General features: G+C 51.4%; 1 protein-coding gene across 1 annotated transcript in view; it reads left to right on the top strand.

Annotated features, from left to right (window-relative positions):
* CLSTN2 (calsyntenin 2) overlaps positions 1 to 24,745 on the top strand; it is a 578,785-nt gene that overhangs the window by 542,265 nt on the left and 11,775 nt on the right. The window contains exons 10-16 of the mRNA XM_002716578.6: positions 8,404 to 8,570; positions 17,568 to 17,716; positions 18,916 to 19,133; positions 22,768 to 22,938; positions 23,427 to 23,572; positions 23,679 to 23,802; positions 24,480 to 24,664. Of these exons, the coding sequence (XP_002716624.4) occupies positions 8,404 to 8,570; positions 17,568 to 17,716; positions 18,916 to 19,133; positions 22,768 to 22,938; positions 23,427 to 23,572; positions 23,679 to 23,802; positions 24,480 to 24,664 (1,160 nt within the window). The remainder of the gene's footprint in view (positions 1 to 8,403; positions 8,571 to 17,567; positions 17,717 to 18,915; positions 19,134 to 22,767; positions 22,939 to 23,426; positions 23,573 to 23,678; positions 23,803 to 24,479; positions 24,665 to 24,745) is intronic.

The raw sequence follows: 24,745 nt of genomic DNA, 5'->3' as shown, positions 1-24,745 counted from the left end.
GCATGCACTGACTTCTCACCTTTCCTAGGACCGACCCTCCTGCCCAGATGTCTATCGTGAGGCAGGTAAAATGAGCCACTCTGGCTGCAGCTAGGGAGAGGCACTGAAGGGTGGCGTGAAGGTGGGGAATAGGCCCGTGGAAGACACGTGTTAGGAGATGGGACTTGAGACACAGGCACGAACCTCATCGAGCAGTCTTTAGGGCCGTGGAGAAGACTCGAGTATTCTCCCTGAGAGAAAGGACAAACCTTTGATGAAATTTCAGCAGGAAAAACACTCAGTGTCTTTCAGGTGGGCTTAGTAAAATGAGCAGGAGTTCGTGAGGAAGGGAAGGGAGGTAGCAGTGTATGCTGAGGTAGGGGGGTGGCATAGGCTGCTTAGGGCTCCCCAGAAATGGAGCATATATGGAGCAGAAGGAGTAGAGAAGAGGCTGGGGAGAGGAGGAGAGACCAAACCCTGGGACCCCACACTGCCTTGTTAAGGGTTCCCATGCACACTCATATCTTCATTGGAACCACACTTTTTCTGGGGTGGACACATGCATTCTTCAGTAGACCACAGTGCTGTGAAATCAGTGGCCTATGGTACAGCCCCTTGCCTCTGCATGTATGTAAACCTTCTGAGGTCCAGCGCTATGCATCACATGCACCTCTGTGTGACTCTAACTGCCTTTGGGACTGCAGCTGTGGGGTGCTTTTCAGGTGCTTTGGAGGTTGGCAAGGGAACTAGTTGTCATTTGTGAAATTTCCAATCAGGGCTGAACAATGGGAAAAGAAAATGATAGGATGGCAGCTGCTGGCTGAGTTCTCCTGGGAACTGGTGCCAGAACTGTTGCTGGGCAGTGTCTGCAGCCCCAATTAGCCTACTGTGTCCTGTTAGTGAATTTGAAAGCCAGTGTAATCAATGGAATTTCATTTCCATTAGTATCTTTTCCAGTAATTAGAAAAATGAGACTTCATTTACACTTAAGAAACGTTGCCAGTGAGGCCCAGAGCCTGTAGCATCTCATAATTGTAGGGAAGAGCCTTTGCAGCCAGGAGACGTGTGGCATCATGAGCGTGGCCAGCGCTCACAGTCTTGCTATCATTGCCCGGTCCTGGGAGGCGCTGTGCTCTCAGGGTGGAGTCCATGTCGTCTCCTGGCCATGCTCATTCTGGGCTGGCCCAGCCACTGGTACCTTTACAAATGCCAGCTTCTTTGTTTCTCAGTGGGTCACAGCCTGGGAGAAGTAGATTTCAGAGATGAAGTTAATTCATCCTTTATCTTAGAATTTCCTACTGATTTGTTCTCATTTCTGTGAACAAAAGAAAAATTTCTACTCCTAAAAAACAAGAATTAGATACTCACATCTGCTTCATTCTCAGACCTCTAAACCGGGCCTTCCCACCCAGACTCTGTGACCTGACTGTGCACAGGCGTGCATCAGCTAAGGCTGGAGAGAGTGCAGACCAGGGCCTCAGGGAGCCCTGGGGCTTCTGGGAGATGCTCAACACGTAGCAGTCTGGCCTCTCCCCAGGCTACAACCAGAGCGGCTCATTTTACCTGCTTCACAGTAGACATGTGGGCAGGAGTTCTTTTAATGCAATGGCTAAACCTGCTGAAAACACAGCTCTGGGCACCTGTTTGAGAAGCTATGTTGCCCGACTTCCGTCTCCTCTTGGGGCTCTCCTCCTGGGGCTCTCTGCCTGGGACTCGGTCTTCTGTGACCAACTCACCTGTCCTCTGGTGCTCTGACCTTGGCCTTGCTAGGATGTCCAGTCTTGCCCGTCCCTGGCTATCACAGGGGCATGGCAAGGCTTGGGGGAGGAAGGCTTTCCACTCTGGCTCCTGGCCTTGATGAGTCCTAAATCCTACTTAGCAAGTATGACAGCAGGAAATAGAGGAGGAGCTGTTTCTAAAAATGACAGCCCATTAAAGACAGATACAGAATCCCCATGGTGGCTCTTGGAAGCAGCCAAAGCAAAAGACAGGAATGGCCAAGAGGGGATTTAAAAAAAAAAAAAAAAAACAACGCAGAAATGACCTGTGAGCATTGCAGGAGTCAGCTTCATACAGTCCTCAGATACGGGGGAATTGGAGCCACATGGGATCCTGAATCTATTGTGCATTTTCAGGTCGTTTTTCTGCCAGACACGAGCATTAGCACGGAGACTTGGAATACATGCCTTCACTTAATAAGCTTTGTCTAATTTAGTACAAATTTCTCTTAATAAAGTCTGTGTTGGAATTATCCTGCCTCCCTTGGGTCTCTGCCGCTGAAGAAGGGGGCACAGACTCACCTAGTCTGCCTTTCATTCAGGCGGTGTTTCCCAAGGAAGATTTCAGGGAGCTCGGGGCCCATAGGATGCTTCTTGCCTGCACAAATGGGCCAAGGTCAAGGTCAAGGGTGGTAAACACAGCAAAAACCATCCCCACATCTCTACCTCGGAGAGCCACCGTGCACATTAAAATATTAAAAATTCTCAAAAGCACTCCAGGAAAGCAGCCTATTGGATGCTATTTAACCCGTAATCTCCAGTCTTCTTCCACCTTCGAGCTCACTCCTGGAGCACTCTGGGAAGCATAGGAATTGTTGACGGCAGGCTCCACCCCTTACCCAGTTGAGAGTTACCAAAGGACAAGAGCTATCTGGTTTCCCAGAGCTTCAGAAGGCCCCTTCCCTGACCCCAGGACCTAGAAAAAGTTGACAATCAAGGTTGATTGAATTACATCCTATTTTTAAGTCAATTATGTTTGTTGAACTACATCCTGTTTTTAAGATTGTTTTGACAAAAGTTAGTCACACATATGACACACACAACGATGACTAATCAAGTGTGTCTCTTAGCATTGTCTGCATCTAAAAACCAAGGGAAGATTGTTCTAAGCCATGGAGTCAATTTGGCACACGTCTACCTCTGGTTCGAAGACGACACAGATGAAATCAGGGTTAAAACTTGGTGTCCGATGTAAAAAATACAGTATAATTGAGCTATATTGCTAACTTTGTATCTTATTCTGGGTTATGTTCATTAGAAAGTGTTATGATGATCTGAAAGCAAGAGCTGTCACTTCCGCATCTCTGAGAGACACACGGCCAGGGAGAAGGAAGGGACCAGTGAATAGAAAGGCAGAGAAAACTTGGAATGGTGCACCTGGTCGTGAGTTCCTTGGCCCCTGGCTGGCCTGTGTGAGTAACTGGCGTGCACCAGGCACTGTGCTGAGCATTTCACATGCGTTCTCCATTGGTTCTCCCCAAAACCCTTGAACTTGCATGTAACTGTGAGCCCCAGTTTGCAGATTAGAACCTGGGGCGCAGAGAGAGTCAGTACCTTGCGGAGGATCACCCAGGGTCTGGATCTGAATGCAGGTCTCTGTCACCGGATCCCTCACCTTTACGAATCCTGCCAGACCACCCAGCAGAGTAAGGCAGCTCAGAGGATGCCAGAATCTGAAAACAAATCATTTGCCCAAATTTCCTTGTCATATTTCCCACTGATTGGACAAAATCAAGCTGAGGCCTAGGCTCATCAAACACCACAGTTTATTGCTGGGGAGAGGAACTGAGTTTGGACTCAGGAGAGAATTCCAGACCCTCACTACTGTTGCATGTTGTTCTGAGTCTGTGAAGACAGAATCTTGCTTCCCTGAGATTTTTAATTCCTTCATCTGGAGAATGAAGAGGGAGACTCTAGACGGTATGACACGGTCTTCTTACTCCATGAGTTAGGTCCGCAGCCCCAGAGAGCTGAGTTTTGTGGTCATCCCTCAGCCATATGCTTTGCTCACTAATGCCATGTACGTGTCTGCTGGAGACATGATCATGCAAGGACTGGGTCTGCTGAGCGTGGGTCACGTCAGCCATGGTGGCAGATCACCCATCTCCACAGGCCACCTGCAACCTGCAGCTGCGTGAGCAGCTGGGGGGTCATGCAGGCTGAGTTTTGAAGCTGCAGTTTAGGGGTGTCTATGACACACGTCACCTAGTCTTTGTGTTTCATGTCTCCATCACTGAAATGAGGAAGTGAGAGAAGCAAGATTTCAGACAGTCTTGCTATTTGCATTGCTCAAAATCGATGCCCAGCCATCCATGAAATTGTGTGCACTGAGGGCATCCCCATCCGCCCGCCATGCACAGAGCAGCACCCAACTCAAGCAAGAGGGAGCGTGGCCCCCACTGCTTGCCCTGTGGTTCTTAGCCTGAACAGCTGTGGGAAAGACAGCAAGAAAGACCAGTAGCACCCTGGGCACACTGTGCACAGCGAGGAGACAGTACAATAACACTGCAGAAACCTCGAAGCAGAGAGAAATGCCCATCACTGATTCAAAGGCTATATGTCCCACCTCAGATGAAAGACAGCTGGGAGGGAATGGATCTGTGGCTCTTCCTTCCCAGTGCAAGCCTGAGCTGAGCTGAGAGAGCAGGCTGCACTGAGTCATGTTTGCCAAGTACTACTGTCTTTCACAGTAACTATGTTTCCCAGCACACCCCACGCCCATCCTTGGGAGCAGCTGCTGAAGCCATTCAGTGGCCAGGGAGCCCAGTAGAATTGGGCCATCTGGCCCAGCACTGGGTATACCCCTGCCAGGGCTCAGCCCAGGAAGCAGGTCTGCTGCCTTCGCTCTGCAGCTCCGAGTTCTTGTCATCCTGCTGGAACCTCCTCACCCTTCCCACCTCTGATGTCGCGTGTCCTCATCTCGGGGAAGCCACATTCTCTTCCTCTGTTTCTCCCCAAATGCTGCCCACACCCACATCTCCCCCAGGCTCCTAAGGGTTAGGCTTCTGGGAACCACACTAGGGAGGAGATTCAACTGCAGGTCTCCCAGCTGCAAATTCTTCCTGTGGCCATGAACAAAAGGCCAGGGGTACATTTAAATGCAGGTAAGCTGGGAGAAATGCTAGGGAACAATTTTAAAGAACAGAGACACAGATATCCAAAATATCATCCCATCCCTTAAGGGTTAAATAAAACAGCAAATCAAAGTGCCCACCATGTTTCAAGGATGCAACAAATAGTGGCTATGTTCCCCTTTTAGGACACATTGTCTAGGTCACTGGGACATGTTGGATTCATGTTCCTGACAACCTCAGAGGTTCTATTATGCCAACAACCTATGCTTATAGTTTTACCTTGCCCTTCTAATGTCTGTGCTTTATTTTCCCAAGTCAATAAAAGCACATCCAGAGCCTGGACCACTTCTCTTAATTCACTAAATCTAGTAGAAAGCTGGGCAAACAGCAGATACTTTAACAAACGCTGCATAATCTAGCCTCAGGAATCTAAATCATGCATACAAATATTTAAAGAAGGTTCTCTGTGGAAGGAAGCAGGTTTTCTTTTCTGAACATGATTCATGACCCCATTTATGTCTACACATTCATAGAAGAACCATGTGTTCTATGAAAACTAAACATTAAAAACAAGGAGATTTTTAATGCATGAATCCTTTGTTTAAAAATCTTGCATCACAAGCACCACTGGGTGCAAATATAGGTCAGATTTTTTGCTGGGCCTCCTATTGCAAAATGCTAATTGAATCGATCTCCCAGAACCTTGTCACTGCTATACAGAGGCCATCACAGAACTGGGACGCTTGAGTCAAAAACACAGAACAGGAATGTGGGGTTTTTTTGTGAAAGAAAATAGCCTGTAGGAAAACACCTTAGCCTCCAAGAGTGTCTCAAAGCTCGGCCTTAGAGGATGCAGCTGCTGAGTGAAGGGTGGGGGAGAGTGAGAGGAGAGATCACAGCAGGTCCCCAGAGGTGCTGTGTGTGGATGGATGGAGTCACACCACAGGGACTCATGCTTTACCACTGCCTGCAGTGTGGCCTTGGGCCCTGCGCTTCTGCGCACTAAGCCTAGTGTGCTCACCTATCACTACAGAGGAGTCCCTGCCTCCCCAGAGTCTTGTGAAGAGTCCATGGGATGACGTAGGTTGAGAACCTGAGGTGGTGCTAGATACACATTTCATGGCCATTGGATGTTGGTTGTTGCTGGGTCTGCCGCTGCAAGTTTAGGGGTTGGGGGAGAGACAAAGCAGAAGAGAGATGACACATGTGGAGTGTACCACACCTGGGATGCCCTGGGAAGGAACAGCTCCACCACCCACACCCAGACTCACATCCTCCTTCCTGCAGCTCAACAGACACAGCCCCCTGCTGGGGCAGGAGCATGCACATGGCTCGGAGGAGCACATTCCTCCGTGGGCCGTCTCAGGTTATTCCTCAAAGTCAGATAGATATCCAGCGATCCCCATGAAGTGAGCACTTCCAAAGAGACCCCTTTCATTTCCAAAGTCAGCTGTGAGTGGCAAGGAATACCATGAGCCCAAATGATGCAAACCATGGAGACAGGTGCATCAAGGAGCCCAAGGCATCCCAAGTACAGCAGTGAGGAGAGCACCGGGCTCCACCCAGCCCTGTGTGGCTCTCCTGCTCTGCCCTCCTCCCTGCCTTGCCTCTGTGGCTGCCTCTAGTGTGCCAGCAGCCTTGGCCTTGGAACCTCACTTATCACCAAGGAAAGAGAGGAAGAGTCAGACTCTCCGTTCTCCTGCATCAGCTGTCAGTCAACAGCCCTCACGTACCCCCTGAGTTGGGTCTCATGATTATCTGTGGACCCATCACAGTGGCTGCTTGAATGCCACATGCTGATGGGATTCACCTTCGTCCTGGGTGCCAGGTCCACACCTCCATCAGTCTCTGCAGCAGTAGGGATGGCGTAAGTTAAATAAAGTTCAGCCCCTGGAGATCAAGTCAAATATCTAGGGCGGACTTTGCAAGAAGGAAGGAGTGTAACACATGTGGAGAGACAGCTACAATGCCCCGTTTTTCCAGTATTCAACTCCCTGTCTCCCACAACTCAGCAGACAATCGCAGAATGTCTGCTGTGTGCCAGGCAGAGCCCAGGATGCCAGGAGGACACCGAGGCCCAGTGTTGTGGAGAGGAATAAATGAGCCGACTTAGGCCAAGTGCCCGGTGCAGCACTCAGCCCCTGATTCTTGCTCAGTGTTGTCTTCATTAAGATGAATAATGCATGAGTGATCCCTGCTATCCAGGAGAGAGACTTAAACTAATAAATTACAGCAGCGTGCGGAGAGTGGCGAGAGTATGCCTGCGGGCGGCGTCAAGGAGAGACATCGCATAAGGAGTATGCAAAAAGACCCAGCCTCAGGAAGCATCTAGCTCAGTGGATCTTAACCTTGACTTTGCATTTGATTCACCTGAGGAGCTTTTAAAACTCCCCGTACCAATTAAGTCGGAATCCCTGGGGCTGAGACAGAGCGCTGGGCGCCGGTCTGACTTTGTAAAGATCCCCAGATGATGAGACTGCATGGGCGACGTTGGGCACCCTACCCTTTTAGGTTATTGAGGACATAAAACACACACAGGTAAACCATTAGTTGGCAATGCCGGGTGCTGGGGGGTGGAGGTATGGTAAAAGGGACTGTTAGTGCCCAAGGTTCAGGGAGGGCACGGGGCTTGGGCAGCTTTTCTGTGAGCAGCAGGGGACCGAGGGCTTGAGGGACCTTGAGGAACTGTGAGATGTAGCCGCTCCGAGCACTTGGGAGATGGTGTCTCTGTGGGAGGAATGGATGGGTGTAAGCAGAGGCCAATGGGCCAGCTTGGATTCAGTCAGGAGACAGAAGCCACATGGCAATTTCAACAGGAAAACGTAGCAAATCCCTGACTATACCAGGTCTCTAGTCAGAAGGGATTCGCCAGTAAGAAGTAAGGAGAGCCTAGAGGCACATCCCAGCAGGAACAGCGTGGATGAGATTAAGGGGCAGCCCTGGAGCCCAGGCCTGAGATAGGGCAGCCCAGGGAAGGTCCGCCCTCCCCAAGCAGAAGTGAGGAGAGTGCTGGTGGGGCGTGGCTCACTGAGTGACAGAGAAGCACCCCTTTTTGGGAATGGCTCCTTTTCCTGGCATGCAGAGGCAGCCTCAGCTTCATACATCAACGTCTTAGCAGGGGATGGTTGGGAATCTGCCCTCTCCGGAGCTGGCAATCTGTCCACAGGGACTTGTTCCACTGGACCCCACCCTACCACCAAACTGCCGGGGTGCTGGGAGAGCTACACGAGCCGTGCTGAGTCTTGGAGAAGGAGGAGGCAAAACCCAGAAGTGTGCCCTTTGGGCAAACAGAGGCACAGGGACCAGCAAAGCTGCGCTTCCCCCAGGGCTGTCTTGGCCCTGCCTTCTGCTCCCTCTCTGAAAGAAGAGAGGTGCAAGGTCCAGGCTACGTCCGGCTGTGCGGGAGCAGAGGGGCAAGTGCCAGTGCTCAGGGGAGTCAGTAGGCAAGGGACACACGGTCAAGTTGACCTTGATCCACAATTAGCTGGTGCTTTGAAGCAGTATATCCTACCCAAGTTCTATAGGACGAGTGACAGTGCTGCTTTATTTATTTATTTTATTTTATTTTTCAGGAGGAGAAGTTGCCAAACCCCGCTTTGCTCAATTCTTCCACGGTAGCCTGGCTAGTCTCACCATCCGTCCCGGCAAAATGGAAAGCCAGAAGGTGATATCATGCTTGCAGGCCTGCAAGGAAGGGCTGGATATTAACTCCTTGGAAAGCCTTGGCCAAGGAATAAAGGTAAGGAAGGAGCTGGCATCACCCCCAAAAAGAAATCAATTTATGAAGCTGAGGCTGCCTATGCACGCCAGGAAATGAAGCCATTTCCTGTAAGATTGCACAGAAAGGCCACCACGGCAAGGGTGCTGCCACGGGGAGGTCAGTGACTGTCACGTCCACGAAGGACTCCTGCTGTCGTCTCCTGAGACTCCCAGATCCAGCCCTCGTGTGCAATCAGGCCACTACAAGGAGTTGGCTCTCATTCAGTGTCTGTGTGGAGGAAGTTGTTGTACTTCATTTGTTTATGGGTTGGTTGGTTGCTGTGTCATTTATTCGCCTAAAGGAACTGAAGCAGTGTGCCGGAGTACATTTCCAATGCATGAGAAATAAATAAAAAGTTAGGGCTCTGTAAAATACAAATTAGAAAGGGAAGTGTAAAACCAGAGAGGGGTGGAATTAGAAAGCAGATAGGGAGGTCATTAGGTCTTAAACTGGGATGAGGAGCCGAGGATTATCTCCGTGCAGTCTCTGGCAACAGCAGTATGAACAGAGTCATGATTTCTATTGTCCACTCACAATTAAAATATTCAAGTGATGCATGAGAACCAAAGCCACATTTCTGAGGAAAGCTCCTCCTGCAGGGCTGAGCAAAGAATGTGGCCGACCGGAGCCTCCCTCACAGGTAGGGTTACTCGCTGGCCTCACCTGACGGAGCTCATGGAGCGCCTGAGATGCTGCCTCCGATTCCCATGTCCTCTATCACAGTGCCTGGGTTCAATACCTGGCCCCTGTCCAAATTCCTACAAATGCAGACCCTGGAGGCAGCAGTGATGGCTGAAGTAGTTGAGTTCTTGCCACCCATGCAGTAGACCTGGATCGAGTTTCTGGCTCCTATGTCCAGCCCTGGCCCAGCCCCAGCCATTGTAGGTATTTGGAGAGTGAACCAGCAGATGGGAACTCTCTCTCCCTGTCTGTGTGTCTCTCACTCTCTCCCTCTCAAATAAATATTAAAAAACAGAAAAGAGCAGAGTCAATATCGTGGAACCCGCACTCGAGGATCCTGGAGCCCAGTGAGGGAAGGCAGTTTCTCAGCCTCCTCTCTGGAAGTTGGAGGGCCCACCCTCTGTGTCCCACGGCACAGGCCAATAGCACAGCACACCACATGGCATCAGCAGCTCCAGGTTTCCCTCCTCAGCCATTTCCAGAGGGGGTGTGGCTACAGCAGGCTTCCGTGAGCCCCTCCCATCCCCCTCCTGAAGCACCTGTGCTCTCCAACAGAATGGCCCTGCAGGGGCCCACTGCTTGCAGGGCTCAGACACGGGGTGGCCTTGCAGGAGCTGGTGGCCTGGGGACGTGAGGTCTTTTTACAATTGCAATCATCCCTGACACTCACATACTCAGTTCTGGGCTGAAGGCCGGGATACAGAATATGCAGAGAACTCAGTGGTCCGGCTGGGTGACTGTTAACGGTGACCAGGAGCACTGGCATGCTGAGGGTGTCCCAAGTGCCAGGCACTCTGGGTTCTAGTCTACAGAGGTCCCCATGACTGAGGTACCCTGAACGTTCCCGTTTTTCACATCAGGAATGGAGGCCTGAGAAAGGAAACTGGTCTAAGGTCCCCAAGTTGGTGAAAAGAAGCGGAGCCAGAATGTGAACTCAGGCTCCAGAATTTCAGAATCGGGGGGGGGGGGGGATAGCAGTCAGGGAAGGCTCCCTGGAGGAGGTGAAGCTTGAAAAGAATGTTTAAGAATAGGTTGAAATCAACAGGAAAAAAAATGCAGGGCAGGTGGGAAGAGGGCGGCCATTCCAGGCAGATCCATGAGTGTGGGCAAAGGCAGGGGGCTAAGGAAGGACCTCACGGCGTGCACTGGCACTCCCACAAGGCCAGTGGTGCAAGTGCCTACAGTGCAGGCAGGAGAGAGCAGAAAGTGGGACTAGAGAGCTAAGCAAGGCAAAGATGGGCAGAAGTCTCGCAGACAGGTTGAGGTGTTCACATTTCTGTTTTTCTGCTAGCAACGGGGAGCCATCAGAGGTATGGGACGGGTGTCTGCTGTCCAGAGATGGGGTGCTGGGAGGCTGAACCTTCAGAACGGCTCAGGGATGGGAGCTGGGGGAGCGCAGAAGGTGAGGTGACGTCACCTCAACTTTCCAGAACGTTGGTTAACGCGGACGGCGTGTGCGTGCACACACGCCCATGATTCACCTGTAGTGCGGGTGTTCATGAGACCACCTCGCACTGGAAAGGCTGGCCACCATCCCCCCTTTGTTGTTCCCTTGGGGCTTCTGTCAAACCAGTGATATGCACATCGGGCCTCCTGCCCTCGCTCTGTTTCTGGGTCTGGATTTAGCGCCTGTGTCTGGGCGGATCCTGTCTGTTCTGGAAGGTCCCATGGAGACACAGCAGCGGGGTTCCAGGCCTGCGAGGAAACAAGCCAGGGATGCAGGGTTTAAAAGTCACACATTTTTTATTGATATATAAGTTCCTAGCAATTTCTAGGGAAGTCAATGCCTGTGAAAATGGGAAGTGCTAAAATAAGTGGCACAAGTCTTGTGGGGGGCTGGAGGGCGCTAATCCAACATCCAGGCTAGCACCTGCTCCTGCCCCAGTCACTGCTCACTTCGAGTGGTCCTCTTCCATCCCTAGGGCGCGCCTGCTAAGAACGAGAGCACTGAGTGCCAAGTTAATAAGACACACGACTCGTGGAGCGCTCACTGGGGGCTATTTTACGTTCATTATCCCTACTCCTCACAACAAATTAAATATTATGACCTCATTTCAAAAATAAGGGGTCTGGGGCTCAGGGACTTGGCCAAGATAAATCCGTGCTCTTTCCTCCAAGCTTGCGATTCAGATCAGGAGACATTCTTGAAAATTATGAAAACTTCCTTCCCTCACTCCCTCCCTAATCCCTCAGCTCAGGTCTGAGTAATGACTGCTATTACATTTGCTGATTCCTGGCCTCCTCCTGCCTCTCTGGCTACTGGGAAGAAGTGAGCCCCCCTGGGGTTAAGGATACTGCCTGTCAGTTAAGGATGCTGTCTGTCTTCCTCTGGACCGTGCACACTTTGGAACATTTCCCCAGCCTGTGCAGGACCCCTAAATGGCTGTGATGGCTACCTCATTCTGGCCTTCATAGCTCAGTTCCTGCCACTGTCATCTCCAAAGTACGAAAGACCAGGAAAGAGCAAGGACTTTGGAATAAAACATTCCTAGATCCGAATCACAATACCGATATACACCAGCTGGGTGACCCTGGGGGAAGATGTTACAACCCTTTAAGCTCCAATCCCTCATGTGTAAGATGGACTGAACACTGTGTATCTTGTAGTGATGTTGTAATTTAATTTAATATATGTATCAACACGCACACAGGGACACACACCTAACAGTTTTGAACAAATCACAGCTCCTTTTGTGGCAGGAAGATTCTGAGCTGCTAGATCCAAATCTGGCCCTGCTCAGAGGGCTGCCAAGTATGTGGGGGAACAGCTGGATGCCTGGGGAGCCGTGGCCAGCCTTCCCCTGAGGAGCAGGTCAGGGCTTTGGGCAGGGACCTCGCTGATGGTCCAGCCCAGTGGCTAGAGACACTAGCTGAGCCCCTAGCCGAGGTGACCATGCTACAAGGGCCATCTATCTAGCACCTGCTTGGTTCACTGTGGCCACAGCTTAGCTTCCCAGGGGAAAGTGAACATTGTCACTTCTGCTGGGCCCCAGCATGCCACCATCTCCTGTCCTTACGGTGATAACAGCACAAAGGTGTCCCCTGGATGACCAAAGATGTGTTTGCAGAGATGGGAAGACTGCAGTTGGAACAAAGCAAGAACTTATTTTGACTTTGTAAGAACTCTGTGGGTGGCAAGGCCAGTGCCCACCTTCCTGTCTTGGGATAACCCTCCAGATGCTCTGGCTGTTGGACCGGAGCATTACCTGGAGAGCCAATACATTCCCTAACCCGCGCTCCCACCTGGGGGCTGCGGCAGGAATGCGCCCTCTTCTGATTGCCATGGGGTACTGCAAACCCACCCCTGTAGATGAGCGGTCAAGCCAGGAACAATCAGCCCATTGTGCAGGGTTCGTCATCCTCCTCCTGCATCACATGTGAGGCAAACCCAGCACACCCTGCCTGCAGGTGCGCAGCACAAGCCCCTGCTGTTGGAGGGATGGTGTGTAGGGGAGGTAGGGGGCATGGTGACCAATAGTCTTCTTAGAGGAATGACCTTGCATCAGTACCAACCCACGATGGATGACCTGGACACCTGAGAGCGAATTACAACTCACTAGCATGTGGCTGCTGTGCTGGTAGGCCATCCACAGTTAGAGATACCCCAACACAGAGACTGGTTGTGGCATCAACCACGCGCATGCTGGAGTGCTCCTGAATCCAACACAGGGAGCAGCGCTCATGGCTGCTCACGACACGGCACAGGGCATTGAGGGACAGGAGGGGACAGGATCACCAGGAAGGAAGTGCAAGGGGGCCAGGGCAGCCACACAAGCGGACTCAGCCCAGGTACGACTGCCACAGAGACAGAATCAAAACCAGCACATGCTACACACCTCGTGAGTGCCAGAAACTTCACATATGTTTCCTCACACAGGCCCCAGACTGCTCTTTATTTCCCTGTTTTAAATGAGGAAATGAAGTCTGGAAAGGGAACATAGCTAGTCCAAGGCTGCACTGTGCTGTTTGTATCGGAACTGCCGTGTGAGAGAGCCCACAAGCCCCAGCATCTCTCAGAGGGGAGATCACACCTGAAATGTGCCAAATTCCCCCAAGCAGGCCACGCTGCTGCAGAAGCGACTGACTCCCAAATCTCAGTGACTGAATACTGACAGCCTGTGTGTCTCTTACACTCAGCCAGGCAGGTGGGTGGGCTGTCTGCCTGCCAGGTCACTGCGGTGCAGGAAGATCCAGGCTGGGGCATCCGCAGGGCCCTACCTGGCCTCAGCCCAGGGCACTGTGGGTCACTTCCTCCCACTTCTCATTGGCCAGATATGGTCATGTGGCTCATCTTCACAAGGCAGCTGGGAAGTGTGGCTTCCAGTATGCCCAGGAGGAAAGAGTTTGGTGTGATGACTCCCACAGAGCTCAACTTAAAAAGACAGGAGACTAAAATAAAACAAAATGGAAGCAAACATCAGTCCCTTTGGGAGGTGACAGGTAGGCTGGGGGACCGCTCACTCATTCATCTTACAGGGATGTTCAGAACACGGGGGCTGGGTTCTCAGATTCCAGGGTAGGGGTCACTGGACTATACCCATTGTGCTACCATTTCATGAGCACAGCAGAAGCAAGGCAGGGAAGCTCAGCAGAGACCTTAGTGAGAGACTTAAGGAGTAAGTAACACACAAGGTGATCCCAGGAGCAAGAACTGAGCTACTGGCTGGCTCAGGGCCACCTGGCAGGGGACTGGTGGCGTCCCGTGTCAGCAGCAGTGCCCGTGAGACATCTGCCACCTGTGGGGTCCAGACACAGAGCAGGAGAACTGTATAAAAGCATTCGAGTCAGATCAAGGAAAGTTAATAGATTTTTGCCTTGAACTCTGAAAAGATATAGTAAAAGAGATGCACATTAAAACCATACTGTCCCTCTTCCAGGCCAGCCCTCTGCTGTGGCCAGGGAGTGCAGTGGAGGATGGCCCAGGTGCTTGGGCCCTGCACCCCATGGGAGACCAGGAAAAGCACCTGGCTTCTGGCTCCTGCCATCGGATCAGCGCGGTGCGCTGGCCGCAGCGCGCTGGCCGCGGCGGCCATTGGAGGGTGAACCAACGGCAAAGGAAGACCTTTCTCTCTGTCTGTTGTCGCTCCCCCTCTTCGTGGAGGAATGACACTAAACCCTGCCTAGGCTTCATATCCGAGTCACGGCACCATTATGTCGCTCCCCCTCTTCGTGGAGGAATGACACTAAGCCCTGCCTAGGCTTCATATCCGAGTCACGGCACCATTATGTCGCTCCCCGTCTTCGTGGAGGAACGACACAGGACTCTGCGCTGTTCTTTCGTCTGCTCGGCCCTCCCCGGGTTTGCTGCTGGTTCTTCCCGGGTTGGCTACTATCCCTTCCACCTCCGTGGAAGGGCAGTTCCCCCTGGCCACATTCCCCACTTCCGCAGGGGAGCGGCACACCGCCGGCCGGCTTTCTCGGGGGCTGCACAGGTGTTCCTTCAGCTAGATGTTCCCCATAGATGTTACTGGTGCATGCCGTCTCTCTCCTCCTTTATAGTCCTCCTCTGCCAATCCCAACTCGGCTGCCCACACGCCGAGTACGCTGCTCTCCTCCAATCAGGAGCAAGTCCTACAGTTTATTAGCTGAACTGGAGGCAGCTGTGTAGAAGCTGTTTACTTCTCTCCCATCGCCATATTGTGGGAGAGCAGATGCATAGAATAAGTCTTAATTCCAGTAACTTAGTCCAGTCCGGATTGCTCCCCACAGTCTGTCTCTCTCACTGTCCACTCTGCCTGTCCAAAAAAAAAAAAAAAAAACCATACTGTGGTGGCCTCTGTCACCAGTCAGGTTGGCAAAAGCCCCAGAGGGCAATGGCACACTCTAGTTGAGGAAAGAGAACTTTGGTCCCTACCAGAGGAAGGTCCTCATATTATCCCAAGCAGTGGGGAATTTGGCAACATGATGCACTGTTTGCAACTTCACTTGTGAGGATTTATCCTACAGACACATTTGCACATTTATGAAATATTAGGTATATAAAAGACTGTTCACTGTGTCATTGTCAATAAAAGATACTGGAAATAAGCCAAATGCCCGTCGGAGGAGATTGGTTTATTTATCTAATGGAGTTGTAGTTTATCTATTCTATGGAATATTATAATCCAGTAAGAAAAGGAGGAGGGAGCTTTACATGTACTGATGTAGATATAGCTTCAAGATATAATCTAGTAAGAATGGGGGCTGGCATTTTGGCATAGCAGGTAAAGCCACCACCTGCAACGCCAGCATCCCACATGGGTGCCGGTTCGAATCCTGCCTGCTCCACCTCTGATCCAGCTCCCTGTTAATATGTCTAGAAAAGCAGTGGAAGACAGCCCAAGTACCTGGGCCCCTGAACCCACATAGGAGACTCAGAAGAGCTCCTGGCTCCTGGCTTCAGACAGGCCCAGCTCCGGCCATTATGGCCTTTTGGGGAATGAACCAGTGAATGGCAGATCACTCTCCCTCTCTCTGTAACTCTGCCTCTCAAATTTTTTAAAATGTAAATAATATTATGTGGCAAGCTACCTTTGGTATAATAGATAAAATGGAAAGGAAATGTATAATCCCTGATTACAGACTTGAAGAATGCTTCAGTAGAGTTGCCAGTGTAGGCTAAGTTATACAGGAGTAACAAATGACCTCCATCTCCATAGCTTCGAAGACAAAATGTTATCACTCCTATTTCACATCCACTGAGGATTGACTGCACCTCTGACCCACACCACCCTCCTTGTGAGACTAAGGCTGATGGGCCAATCCTTTTGCAAGTTTCATGGCAGAGAGAAAAGAACATGGAAAACTATGATCTCGATAGTAAACATCTCTGTGGGTGTGAACCAGATATTTCTGCTTAGCTTTCAGTGGCCAAGCAAGACACATACCCACCACTGAGTGTAAGAAGACAAAAATGTATAACCTCTAGTCAAGGGCATCGTCACTCACGTGGTCCACTCTGTGGACAGTACCACAGTGTGTGTAAGCCTCCCACTGAGAGCAGAGCCTACTAATTATGAACAGTTATGCAACTTGCCTCTAGGGAGATAGGATGGAGATGGATACTTGTCACTTTGCACATGGGTCTGGGTGACTAGTGATGTATTATCTATTCACAAAAGTAACCAACGGCTAAGTCATGTAACTCTAAAAAACATCTCACGTCTCCCCTTCCCTGTGACATGAGCATTTGAGCCCACCGGTATGTTCCTGATGTCTTGCTGATGGTAGTTCTTAATAATTGTTGCTCATGGCCAGTGCCGTGGCTCACTAAGCTAATCCTCCGCCTAAGGTGCCAGCACCCCGGGTTGGGGTGCTGGATTCTGTCCCGGTAGCTCCTCTTCCAGTCCAGCTCTCTGCTGTGGCCCAGGAAGGCAGTGGAGGATGGGCCAAGTGCTTGGGCCCTGCACCCGCATGGGAGACCAGGAGAAGCACCTGGCTCCTGGCTTCGGATCAGTGCAGCGTGCAGGCCGAAATGTACTAGCCATTTGGGGAGTGAACCAACAGAAGGAAGACCTTTCTCTCTGTCTCTTTAACTCTGCCTGTCAAAAAATAATAATAGTAATCGTTGCTCACAAGTTCCTCGGGATCAGTAACACTGAGCAATGCAAAGGCAGTTATTTGTGCTCCATTAACGGAATAACTGCTGGAGGGCCATGCAGAGAAATGTGGGTCTGTATCTTGTTTGGGACCCACAAGATTCAGTGGGGAGCATCACAGCCAAAGAGGCCTTCACCAAGTGTAGCACTCAGGGTGCAATGGGTAGGTGCAGACCCAGGGCAGCTGGCCAGTGTGTAAGCAGCAGGCAAGTCAAAGTGCAGCATCAGGAAATCAAGGCCAAGAATCAGACCTGGGAAAGACAGAAAGTCATTCACTGAAAGATGAGCTAAGAAGCTAAGAAGATCTGCCCTGGGCAGGAAGTCAGGTGCAGGATGAAGTGGGGAGAAGTTCAAGGCCAAAGACAAGAACAACAAAAGGAGCCAATGCCCAGGTTCTAGGCTGCTGCTGCTCAAGACCATGCAGTAGCACCGAGCGTGGACCACCCCTCACCAAGGCGGGGCTGCGAGAGCACCATGACTGTGTTTATAGAGTTCAGTCTTGCAACGCAGACTCATATCGCTCCAATAAGCTCAGCGAGCAGCGTCCCACAGCCACCACACCAGCGTGGCGGGAATTGCTTGAGAGGTTGAAGCTCAGAACTGCTCACTTGCAGGTGTTCTAGAGATGCCTAGGTGGCCTTCTCATGGAGACGGAGGGCTGCTGGGGGACCGCCCCTTCACTGACCACCCTCTCCCTGCTGTCCACTCTGTCTTCCAGTATCACTTCAACCCCTCGCAGTCTATCCTGGTGATGGAAGGCGATGACATCGGGAACATCAACCGCGCACTCCAGAAGGTCTCCTACATCAACTCCAGGCAGTTCCCCACGGCCGGGGTGCGGCGCCTTAGAGTCTCTTCCAAAGTCCAGTGAGTAGGCGCGAGGGGGCAGGACTCGGGGTGTTCCCTTGATTTGCCCTCTGCTTCTCTGCAGTGCCTAGGAAGATGCCTCAGTAGATCTCAGTTCTCCCTTTGCTATCCTGTTACCTGTTCTGCCAACTCTAATCCACCTCTCTCTACTGATTCTGTATCTGATTCTAGTGCCTTGAAGGACTGCTTCCTATAAATTCTCAGAGAACTCAGTTTTAAGTTCTTTGATTCAAGGACACGACACCTGTACATAATAGGCACTTGATAAATATTTATTATGTTGAATTACATGAGCCCACCTAGCTTTGTAGAGTTCCTAAAAGCTGAGTGTTCCAGAGAAAGAGCAGGCATGGTTCTTGTGCCAAGGGACCAGTTAAATTAATGGGAGGAGATTCTTTATTTGCGTAACTCTCTTACTGGGCTATCAAATCTACTCTCAGCTGGGCAGCCGGGGAGGGGACCCCAGAGAGTCTCTCAGGCAGTGGCAGTGGAGTAACGAGGCACTTGTCCCTGGGGAAGGACTTGGGGAGGAACAGGGTAGGGAAAATGCTGACTGCAGGTGGCCAGAAAACACCTTGCTCACAAAAAACCAATGCGCCTAACAAGTGGACGCTGTCTAACGTTGCCATTGGCTACTTGGGTAAAGGTTTGGCCGGCTTACTAGGCTAATCCTCTGCCTGCGGCGCCGGCACACCAGGTTCTAGTCCCGGTCGAGGCGCAGATTCTGTCCCGGTTGCTCCTCTTCCAGTCCAGCTCTCTGCTGTGGCCCAAGAGTGCAGTGGAGGATGGCCCAAGTGCCTGGGCCCTGCACCCACATGGGAGACCAGGGGAAGCACCTGGCTCCTGGCTTCGGATCAGCGCAGTGTGCCGGCCGCAGCGTGCCGGCCGCAGCGGCCATTGAGGGGGTGAACCAAAGGAAAAAGGAAGACCTTTCTGTCTCTCTCTCTCTCACTGTCCACTCTGCCTGTCAAAAAAAGAAAAAAGAAAAGAAAAGAAAGGTTTTAAGGCTTGCTTGTTGCTCGTTTAGGAAATTCCTGTTTCTTCCAAGAGCCGATCTTTCTAGTCCGTAATAGCTCAGTTTTAGGTCTGAGCACCTGTTGAGGTCCTCAGAGACTCCTAGGCAGGCAGGTGGCAAGTCCTTGTCTGTGGCTGGTTCAGCCCATTGCTGCTCCGAGTCCTGATGGAAGCTGTCTCCCCAGGTGCTTTGGGGAAGACGTGTGCATCAGCATCCCTGACGTGGACGCCTACGTGATGGTCCTGCAGGCCATGGAGCCCCAGATCACCCTACGGGGCACGGAACGCTTCTGGAGACCGGCCTCTCAGTTTGAAAGTGCCAGGGGAGTGATCCTCTTCCCCGACATCAAGATCGTGAGCACATTCGCCAAGGCCGAGGCCCCCGGGGATGTGAAAACCACAGGTACGGGTGCATTCCCACCTGGGGGGTAAGGTGGACTTTACCCTCGCACAGCCTTGAAAATCCAACTCCCAGAAAACAGCATCGTTCACCATGGCAGGGTGAAATACCTGGAAACCACCCAGCTGAGCAACAGGAGAGAAATGAGTGCCTTAGCAAATCATGGCACACCCGTGGGAGAGATGTAAGGTTGGAGGGAAAACATTTGAGCTAAATGTTAAGTGAAATAAAAATGAGATTCCACAGCCTCAGGTCAGGTCCTTGGCCTCACGGTTAAGCAGCCAGCTTCCACATCTCACAGCAGGGTGCCCAGTGAGAGTCCTGGCTCCGCTGATTCCAGCTTCCTGCTAACATGCACCCTGAGAGGCTGCAGGGGATGGCTCAAGTGCTTGGGTTCCTGCCAGACACTCGAATTGAGTTCCTGGCTCCTAGTGTTGGCCTGGCCCAAGGCCAGACGTTGTGGGCATTTGGGGAGCGAACCAGGGGATGGGAGCGCTCTCTCTTTCTGTCTCCCTCTCACATAAACTTTAAAAATTGCAGGTAGCTACACATAGCATGATCTCAACCATGCAGGAAGAAAAGGCAAGAAGGAAACACACCTGATGCTAACAGTGCAGTTTTCTGAGAAGCCTGAGGAGAGCCCATTTGTTTCTGCTTCCCTTCCCTTTTGGAACCTGCGGAAATGTTTTATGGGGGGCATCTGTTATTCTGATCAGAAGAAAGCTAAAGACGCACAAAGAAGGAACAGAGCTGCATCTTAATTGTGTGCAGTGACAGTTGGGGCTAATTCGGCGGCGCTGCTCGAAGCGCTCAGGGATCTTCCAAGTTGTTATTTCTCAGTTTCATTCTTGGGAGGGCTGTTTGTTCGGGGAGAGGGGAGCAGTAGCACGGAGAGCTAGGGGACTGGGAAGGGGCAGGAAGGGAACAGGGAGAGAGGGGAGCAGGAAGGAGGCAAGAAGGGAGCGAAGCCTTGCTTCTGTCACCCACAGGGACCCAGGTCTGTAAGGGACATTCCCAGTGGAGAACTACCTTTTGCTGCCTTTTCTAAGAGAGCACTTTCAGCTCTCCCCTTCTCCCCCCGCCCCGCCAAAGCTCCAGCTGCTGCTGCGCTGGTGTCAGTGGGCCCGAGTCCCTGGAATAACCCTAACCACCCATTCCCTTCGTGCACAGGGTGCTTGGCTGGCCGCCCTCTGGGCTCATAAAAATAGACCGTGTTCCACCAGCTGGCCAAGTTACTCACCGAGGGCATTAGGTCGTGTGATTGTCTCTCTCCCCCTGCCCCGTCCTCAGACAACACAGGGGAGGGGCCCTGACCTCAGTGGTTGCAAGCAGTGCCCGAAAGCATTGATGAGCTTCGTCTGACCCCCGCACACAAACGATGCCAGGGACAGCAAGAGTCTGGGCCCACGTTCCACCTTGTGTTTACGAGAGGGGCACGCAGGGCACAGGGCCAAATGCCCGGGAGCTATGACTAGTACCTGCACGTTCTTACCCTTACTGTTGTTCCAGTAAGTGTCATCACAGGTGTTTAAACAAGCAGGCTAATTGCATTTGCCACCAGGCCTCGTGACTGGATACAGCAGCATCTTCTGCCCCCATTCACCTGCTCTTTCTGTTGTCTCAGTCCCAAAAGCGAGAGCCTGCCCCCACCACCCACACACACACACACACACACCCCTCTCTCACACACACCTTTGCTCAGCCCTCTGCCTCGGTCCCGCCATCCCCACTCTCTGCCCACTGCCTTCAAGGCCGCCTCCAGCAGGCCTCCCCCGACTACCACCCTGACCCCAGGCTGGGTTTGTCGCTGGCTCTACCCTGCCCCTGTGAGAACTTCCCTGTAGCACCCATCTTTTAGCCCATGGTGGTGATAATCTGTTTACTAAACCAGAACAGGAGCCTCCTGGGTCTCAGCTATGGCTGAGTCCTCCCTGGGTCCCTGAACCCAGCACAGTGGGAGTCCAGGAAAGTGTGGATGGAGGTGAATACCTTAGTGCACAGGTGCACATGACAGCCTCAACGTGGCGCTACCCAGCGCCAGCTCTGTCAGGCAGTAGTGCAAGTGGGAGCAGGGATGATCTGGCCAGAACTACAAAAGGGCCATCTGAAATACAGCTACACAGACACGACTGTTAACAAGACATTGTCACCCGTGTGTATTATTATGCTTATGGAATTTGCATGATGCATGAAAACATTGTTGTTTGGTCAGCATTTAAAAATTAAACATATAGAAATTACTTATAATAATATACATCTAGTGAGAGCCAAAAATATTTTGGTTTCATTAAAATATTAAACTAAATAATTATTTAAAATAATTCTTATCTTTCATGATCTATAGCTGAATTTTCTATTTCCATACCTGTTTCATGATGGATAAATAAACTTACTTGAAAGATCTCAGTTCACCAATTTTTCAGGAAAGAAGTAGAAGATAAAAACATTTGAAGGAGAAGGCATTTTGCCTAAACATTAAGGTTCTTGTGTCCCATATCAGAGCCCCTGGGTTTGATACTTGGCTCCAGCTCCTGATTATAGCTTCCCTACTAATGCAGACTTGAGCAATGCCTCAAGTAGTTGGGTCCCTGCCACCCATGGGGGAGACCTGGATGGAGTTCCCAGCTCCTGGCTTTGGCCCTGGTGCAGTCCTGATCATTGTGGCCATGTGGGGACTGAACCAGTAGAAGGGAGCTTGCACGCTCTTTCCCTCTCTCTCCCCCTTTCAAATTAAAAGAAAATTTTTTGAATACCATCGGATCAGACATTATGAACTTCCAAACCAAAGGGTCAGAATGAAATGGTATTGAGTTCCAATGATTGCCTTACTCTGTGTGTTACCTTGGACAATCCAGCCCTCCGACCCTCCCTGATAACCATATCCCCTTTGAGGTTTGGATTACATTTGCACAGTGCCTGGCACATGGCATGCACTCTATAAATATCATCACCTTTATCTTAAGATGAGAGATTGTAACTTAGGACAGCCGAACTGTCCTGTATTAAATACTCAGACATTCCCTTGGGAACTTTGGAGTCATAAAATAGGGCAAAGACTACTAGGCTGACCAACTTGCTAATTAATTAATCCATTATTATTAGTTATATTGTGTTGACTTGTGTTAATTAATGATCCAACTCCATTGAATTCCACGGCAGCCCCTGTGTTAGACACTAAGATTTCCTTCAGGAGCTTCTGCCCTTGAGAACCTCAGAGTCTGCTGGGGAAGACAAATGCAGACACGGAGGCCATGGGCAGAACACTGCAACAGCCCCCAGACGAGAGCCGTTGCTTACTGGGCAGCTGCTTGTGCCAGGCACTGTCCCCATTCCTCTCATTCCTTGCCCTCTTCACAGACAAGGGAACTGAGCACCTGACACCCTCCCAGTGGCATAGTTGGTATTCAAATTCACACCTTTTAATGTCTGTATTTCTGCTTTTCCCACTAATTCATGCCACCCAATCTCAGGGCTGCCTGGACATCTGAGCAGTGGACATGGTATTGGATTACACAGCTCTTCTCCCAACCCAGCCTTCCCCTGGGGTACACAAACAGAGGAGGGAAGAGCACTGAGTGAGGTCTGGTATGAGCTGTTAGCTCATACCTGTGCTTCCCACGTGTCTGTCTTCCCACAGCCCCCAAATCAGCAGTCTTAGATGAAATGCTTCACAACTTGGACTTTTGTGACATTCTGGTGCTTGGAGGGGATTTGGACCCAAGACAGGAGTGTTTGGAGCTCAACCACAGTGAACTCCACCAACGACACCTGGATGCCACTAATTCTACTGCAGGCTACTCCATCTATGGTAAGGCCATCCTCAGCTCCCCTCAAACCCGTGGTGTCTTCTCAAAATCACCTTGTCCAGGGGAAGGATGAGTGTGACGACCTCTAGGGAGATGCACTGTGAAGCCCCAGGGGTCAAGTGGAGACCCTTGACCTCAGAGCATGGATCCCCTGAGCTTCCTTTGAGAGTTACCCCAACATCTTAGGGACCTGCCTCACATCAGGGACCTAAGGGAATCTTCTGTAGAAGCGAGTTAGATGCCTTCTCTTATATAGTTGGACCTCAGCAAATTGTTACAGCAACATTTGGCAAACTGAGGCCAACATCGCAGTCCGAGCCCACTGCGTATGGAAAACCTGCAGATGGGTTAATAGACTCCTTCGATTGTCTACTTCTCCCACAGTCCACCTTGAGTTCTCACCCTTGATGACTGCAGGAGACCCACAAGCCCCAGCCGTCTCCCCTGTCTCCCTTCTGCCCCCTGATGACACGGTGGTCTCTTGGCACAGGTGTGGGATCCATGAGCCGCTATGAGCAGGTCTTGCGACACATCCGCTACCGCAACTGGCACCCAACTTCTCTTGACGCAAGGCGGTTCCGGGTCAAGTGCTCAGAACTCAATGGGCGCTACACCAGCAATGAGTTCAATTTGGAGGTGAGCAGACCCTGCCACTGTCAGGGAAGTCTCATTAATTCAGAAGCACGGCAGCCCCCAGCCCGCCTGCCACTCCTGGTCAACAGCAACTTCTTATTCTTTCCAGGTCAGTGTGCTCCGCGAAGTCAGGCTCTCGGACAAGGAGCACGTGAACCACCTGATTGTGCAGCCTCCCTTCCTCCAGTCCGTCCATCACCCCGAGACCCGGAGCAGTATCCAGCGTAGCTCAGGTAGGGCAGCCCAGGAGGTCATTGTCACTCCAGACCTCCCGCTGAAGCGACACTTCTGTTGCAGCAGCCACAGGTGTCCAGAACTGAAGGAGAGCGAGAAGATGGGGGCCCTGCCTCTGAGGCACTCACAGATCGAATGGGAAGCCAATCCAGCAAACAGGAAGTCACACGCAGTACATAAGAGCAGAGATCGGTAAAAAGGGCTCCAGAAAACTTTGGCTCGTTGTCTCTGGACTCAGAGTCACATCTTATATGAAGCTTTCTGTGAACCCCTTAAGTTCACTCACACACACGTGTGTACCACAGTGCAAAGCCCTCTGCCCATACTGCCGTATTGAGTTCCCATCTGGTGGGCACTTGTGTCCATTCCTGGTAACCTTCATGGTGCCTACCTCTTAGTGGGAGCACCCTTGGGATTTGAATGCAAAGGCCAAGGGCAGAGTAGAACTTGAACCAAATCCCTACTCTGTGCTGCTGTGGAAACTCACAGAGCTGATTTCTTTGACTCCCTACAGTTATCCATAGGGTAGGAATGATTGAGTCCACACTATACACGCCTGATGCAAGGGAAGCCCAGCAGGGCCAGGTGCTGCCCAGAGCCGATTTTATGCCTGCCCCTCCACAGAATGAGCTAGACCTCTGTCCACCTTGTCACGTGGGCTTCTTCCTCCCTCCAGTGGTCCCAAGCATCGCCACGGTGGTCATCATCATCTCCGTGTGCATGCTCGTGTTTGTTGTGGCTATGGGCGTGTACAGGATCCGGATCGCCCACCAGCACTTCGTCCAGGAGACTGAGGCTGCCAAGGAGGCCGAGATGGATTGGGACGACTCTGCACTGACGATCACGGTCAACCCCATGGAGGTGAGCTTCATGTGGGGCTGGGAGCGCTGGGGGGTCTTCTCCTCCCACCACCCACCTCACTCCTCCCTGGGTCTAAACCTT

Source organism: Oryctolagus cuniculus, chromosome 4 (genome assembly GCF_051225735.1).
Source record: "Oryctolagus cuniculus isolate XC-2025 breed Fujian yellow rabbit chromosome 4, ASM5122573v1, whole genome shotgun sequence".
NCBI lineage: Eukaryota > Metazoa > Chordata > Mammalia > Lagomorpha > Leporidae > Oryctolagus > Oryctolagus cuniculus.
Note: the sequence above shows the minus strand (reverse complement) of the source record. Positions and strands in the feature narration are given on the sequence as shown.